General features: G+C 28.6%; 1 protein-coding gene across 2 annotated transcripts in view; it reads right to left on the reverse strand.

Annotated features, from left to right (window-relative positions):
• Nucleotides 1-5,635, reverse strand: part of LOC145259985 (alkylglycerol monooxygenase-like) — a 110,532-nt gene extending 104,897 nt beyond the window's left edge. Inside the window, exon 1 of one of the 2 annotated variants that reach the window (XM_080117982.1) lies at nucleotides 4,742-5,635. In XM_080117982.1, coding sequence (XP_079974108.1) covers nucleotides 4,742-4,861 — 120 coding nt within the window. In that variant the 5' untranslated portion in view covers nucleotides 4,862-5,635. The remainder of the gene's footprint in view (nucleotides 1-4,741) is intronic. The other variant, XM_080117983.1, reaches the window with a different exon arrangement.
• Nucleotides 5,636-6,000: the final 365 nt, after the last annotated feature.

Raw genomic sequence — 6,000 nt, forward strand, 5'->3', positions numbered from 1 at the left:
TTTATATAATTGTGATTTTCTTGTGGTATAGACATTTTTATATAATTGTGATTTTCTTGTGGTATAGACATTTTTATATAATTGTTAAATTTTTGATGGTATAGACATTTTTATATGGTGGTGATTTTTTTGTGGTATAGACATTTTTATATAATTGTGATTTTCTTGTGGTATAGACATTTTTATATAATTGTTAAATTTTTGATGGTATAGACATTTTTATATGATGGTGATTTTTTTGATGGTATAGACATTTTTATGTAATTGTGATTCTTTTGTGGTATAGACATTTTTATATAATTGTTATATTTTTGATGGTATAGACATTTTTATATAATTGTGATTTTCTTGTGGTATAGACATTTTTATATAATTGTGATTTTCTTGTGGTATAGATATTTTTATATAATTGTGATTTTCTTGTGGTATAGACATTTTTATATAATTGTTAAATTTTTGTGGTATAGACATTTTTATATGATGGTGATTTTTTGTGGTATAGACATTTTTATATAATTGTTATATTTTTATGGTATAGACATTTTTATATAATTGTTATATTTTTGTGGTATAGACATTTTTATATAATTTTTATATTTTTGTGGTATAGATAGTTTTATATAATTGTGATTTTCTTGTGGTATAGATATTTTTATATAATTGTGATTTTCTTGTGGTATAGACATTTTTATATAATTGTTAAATTTTTGTGGTATAGACATTTTTATATAATGGTGATTTTTTTTGTGGTATAGACATTTTTATATAATTGTTATATTTTGATGGTATAGACATTTTTATATAATTGTGATTTTCTTGTGGTATAGATATTTTTATATAATTGTGATTTTCTTGTGGTATAGACATTTTTATATAATTGTTAAATTTTTGTGGTATAGACATTTTTATATGATGGTGATTTTTTTGTGGTATAGACATTTTTATATAATTGTTATATTTTGATGGTATAGACATTTTTATATAATTGTAATATTTTTGTGGTATAGACATTTTTATATAATTGTTATATTTTTGTGGTATAGACATTTTTATATAATTGTGATTTTCTTGTGGTATAGATATTTTTATATAATTGTGATTTTCTTGTGGTATAGACATTTTTATATAATTGTTAAATTTTTGTGGTATAGACATTTTTATATAATTGTGATTTTCTTGTGGTATAGACATTTTTAAATAATGGTGATTTTTTGTGGTATAGACATTTTTATATAATTGTTAAATTTTTGTGGTATATACATTTTTATATAATGGTGATTTTTTTGTGGTATAGACATTTTTATATAATGGTGATTTTTCTGTGGTATAGACATTTTTATATAATGGTGATTTTTTTGTGGTATAGACATTTTTATATAATGGTGATTTTTTTGTGGTATAGACATTTTTATATAATTGTTATATTTTTGTGGTATAGATATTTTTATATAATTGTTAAATTTTTGTGGTATAGACATTTTTATATAATTGTGATTTTTTTGTGGTATAGACATTCACTTCTGTAGTTCAACAAACAAGAATTAATGGAGATAATTTTATTTTTGTATAATAGAGAGGTGATGAGTTCATCTTTGTTGGATTCAATAAATACGTTAAGAAACAGAATTTTGTTATTAACCCTTTTATATCCTGATTTATGATGTAGAAGATTAAAAATATATACATTGTTAATTTTAATTAGTTTTAAGGGTAATGATACTATGATTGTCTTCAAACTGGACAAATTATGAAGTTCAATAGTTAAACTACCGCTGAGAATTTTTACATTTCACAAACTTACTTTGATTATTATCCATAGTGATTGAAAAAAGTGTGTTTATGACAGCAAACGAAATCCACTGAGACAGATAGAGGCATAGTTTATTAGACCTGACCAGATAGCGTTTTAAAGACATGTAAGCAATGGACAGCTGGAATCTGGAGGTATCTCGCATCTATCCAGATATTGGATTAATACGTACAAGGCGTGTTTGAATCAATTCCTTTATTTATGCTGTTATATTCATTTATTTACGACTGAACGAATTAGTTCAACCAGATCATAAAGGATTAATGTTTAGTTCATGGGTGGAAGTAAGTACACAATTGTTTAAAACATGTTTTGTTGTTCTTTTGTTCTCAGCTCAAATAAAGATGTCGCCCACGTACTTGATGTAAAAATGGTTAGTATTAAATATTTTTTTTTCCAAGATTAGACAGGTATTATAAAAGTTACTGAAAGTTGGTCTGAGAACAAAATCCATAGACACAGTTTTTGTGCAAATGTTTCCATTGCGATCATAAACGGGACTTTCGTTGTACAGATTAATAATAGCTTTCTAACAATTCATTTTAAAAGAAGGGAGGGAAGAGTTAGACTCGTATATGTTATTATTAACTAGCTGGAAGCCCGGCATTGCCCGGTTGTACAGTATGCTTGAACATGATATTTGAATTTATGCAGATTGCGTATGTATTATTATAGAATCAATTCTCTAATGATTATTATATATTATAAGGAATAATTTGCCCGGTAGACTTATTTGCAAAAAAAAAAAAAATAAAAAAAAAAAAAATAATAATAATGATAATGTCGATCATCAAATTCCGTCTGTGTTTGTTTACAATATTAAATAATAAAATTTTGTTTTAAACTTGGAAAAAATGCCACAGAAACGTATGAAATGCTTCAGCCCATCTTGCATGAATTGGACATCAGTTTTTGAGTGGCATAAGAGATTCAAGGAAAGCAGGGAGTCTATGAAGTATGATGAGAGATGTAGGAGGAATAAGGAAGTCAGAACACCAGAGTTGATTGGCCAAATAAAGAATTTCATGGGTAAGGGCCGTCGTGTGTCTATAGAGACAATAAGTGCACAGTTTAATGTCAGTGTGGAAGCATACACACAATTATTTGCGAGGAGCTGAAGATTCGGAAGATTTGTGTAAAGTTTGTCCCAAGAGTGTTCCATTCATTTCTTTGTCTACCAAAGAGACTAACTTACACAGGCTAGGGTTCAACAGGACCATGGGCCGCATTTACTGTCCTCAGACAGTACGCTTTTAATTATTTATTAGCAAAAAAATATGTAATATACATTCTGACAAATCAAAAATATGTTACACTTGGTTAGCATCATTACAGTAAAAAAAATACCACATTTACTCAAAGGACACTTAAATATTTATTTGTATGAAATATAATTTTTTTTTTAAACAAATGAAGCACAAGGCTATAAAAAGTTTTTTTTTTTTAAGTGTCGTTGGTCATTCTTTATTTATTCTATTTGGTATCTATGGTTATCTAGAATCATGGCAAACACCAAAATACCACATTTACTCTAGGGGACACTTTGAATTATTTATTCATTTCAAAAATATATATTTCTTGAAAAAACTTAGACACAATATCATTCAAAAATGTGGGGAAGGAGGTCTATAATCATCCTTGTCATTGTACCTAATATTTGTCTAACATTTTCCTAGCTAGAATCTTCAATCACCATAATACCACATTCACTCCAAGGGTCGTTCTTCTTAAGATTTCCAAATCGATTTGTTTAAAAATCATGGCAAACACCAAAATACCGCATTTACTCTAGGGAACACTTTGAATTGTTTACTTTTAGAAAATATAAAAATTTACATTTTAAATAAATTAAGCACGAAGCCATTAAAAGTTTTGGAAAAAAGGGGTCGTTGGTCATTCTTTGTCTTTTCTATTTGTTATATACGCTTAGCTAGAATCATCGCAAACGCCACGATAATACATTTATTCTAGGGGACACTTTGAATTATTTATTTTTACAAAATATAAAGATTTAAATTTGGAACAAATTAGGCACAAGACCATCAAAAGTGGGAGAATCGTGGTTGTTGGTCAAAAAAGATGAAAAAAAAATCTATCCTACTCTTAATCAAAATCATCTCAGTCACCACAATACCACATTTACTCTAAGGACTAATTATACTTAAGCTATCATCAATTGGGTTTGAAATTTTTATTTTTCCTAAATATGGTAATATATAATGATTGTATTGTTGTTGTTCTCTGGATGTTAAGATTCCCTCAAACTCCAGTGTTTTTCACCGTTGGTATAAAATATGAACTATTTAAAATTTGTTTCATAAGGAAAAATATCTGGCCTGAAGCAGAAACATGCATGCACATATGTAACCAATAATGTTTATATAAATAAATAAATAAATACACTATGGTTATATATACAGGAATACATTAGAGTATAATATATAATAACTGGGTATTTTTTCTATAATATATATAGACATACAGTGTAACCCGGATACAAAAGACCCGAATATAAGAAAAATTGATACAAGAGAGATTTTATTTGGTCCCATATTAGAGCCTGTGTTAATGTACAGTGTAACCCGAATATAAGAACCCTGGATATAAGTGTAACCCGGATATAAGAGAGGTGAACTGCCAGAAGTTTCTTATATCCGGGCTACACTCTATATATTTATATATGTATATATAAATATATATATGTGTGTGTGTGTTTGTGTGTGTATACATATTTGTGTATATGTGTGTATGTATATATATGTGGATGTGCATATATATGTGTGCGTGTGCATATATGTGTGTGTGTGTATATCTATATGTGTGTATGTGTGTGTGTAAGTGTATATATATGTGTGTGTGCATATATATGTGCGTAAATGTGTGTGTGTGTGCGCGCGCACGCGCGTGTGGGTGTGTGTACGTGTACTTTACCTCATCGATATATTCGGGAACATCCTCAGCATGTTCAAAGCTCGTCTCAGTTGGAGTCAGCAGGTAAAACATTCGTCGCACTTGCTTCGATACGTTAGAATTCCAAACAATGTCAATCATTTTCTTCGTTTTTGTTTGTCTGTTTTGCTTTTTTTTTTTTGTTTTTTTTTTTCTGTTATTGCCAATGTTTGACGTAAAAGTAAAAATGAAAAATAAAATTTCTAAGTGATTTTTTTTGTCATTAATCTGAAAAAGTTTTTTTTTTTTTTTTTTTTTTTTGGGGTGACGCGATTTCAGATTCAGTAAAAAGCAAAGCAAAAAACAACAACAACAAAAAAAGCAACACTTAAGTTAAGCGACGTTGAGCGTGACCAGTATCAGATGGGTGACCATTTATGGGAATACCAGGCGCTAAGACGATGACGCCTATCTGAAACGACTAACGTTGTCAAAATTATATTACGACTGACAACTTCAAAGGTTACGCTCTATATAACGCAAGAACAATAAAACGAGGCTGCATGCAAAATGTTCGTGTATCGGAATAAGAAATCTATATATTTATGGATTTATGTATGTATGTGTTTGTGTGTGTGTATAATGCAACATAAATATATATAGTTTGCAGAAAGTTAATATTTTGATTTGGTGTTTTGTTTTTAGCTAGCAGACAACTTTTGAGTGTCTTTCTTTTTTTTCTTCTTTTTCTTTCTTTTTTTTTCGTTGTTGTGTTTGCCTAATTTTTTTTTTTTTTTTCGTAGGTCAAAGGATTGGTAAATCGGTTATCACGTGTTCTTTTAGTAAAATACTGATGGACCGTCACGAAGCGGGTTTTAATTTGTCAGGTTCTTAACGTTATTTATTGCGTTATTTTGTTTTAAAATGCACGCGTTTATATAGCTAGCTGACGCGCGATAAAGGGAGATCAATTACGGGAATTTAATTTGGTTCGATAATAGCATAGGGACAGTTATAATATTTCACCAATATCGCTCTTTTTCCTCTCTTTTTTTTTATTTCGTTATTTTTTCTCGCTCAAACGTCAAGAAAAAAAATGGTAAATTTTTAGATTAGGTCCACCTCCACAATTTTCTTTTAAATGGCGACTTTTATAGGTTTTCGATATACGGAAATCGCATTGAAATTTTGCAGAAATAAGTAGTTATCGAGATATAAAAAGTTGTATTATGCATTGTATTCTTTGGTGGCCATCTTTGTTACGCACGTAGATTTGTTTATGGCGCGTAAAAACGATGGCC

The sequence above is a fragment of the Euprymna scolopes genome, chromosome 35, assembly GCF_053919585.1.
Source record: "Euprymna scolopes isolate OS-2025 chromosome 35, ASM5391958v1, whole genome shotgun sequence".
NCBI classification, from domain to species: domain Eukaryota; kingdom Metazoa; phylum Mollusca; class Cephalopoda; order Sepiida; family Sepiolidae; genus Euprymna; species Euprymna scolopes.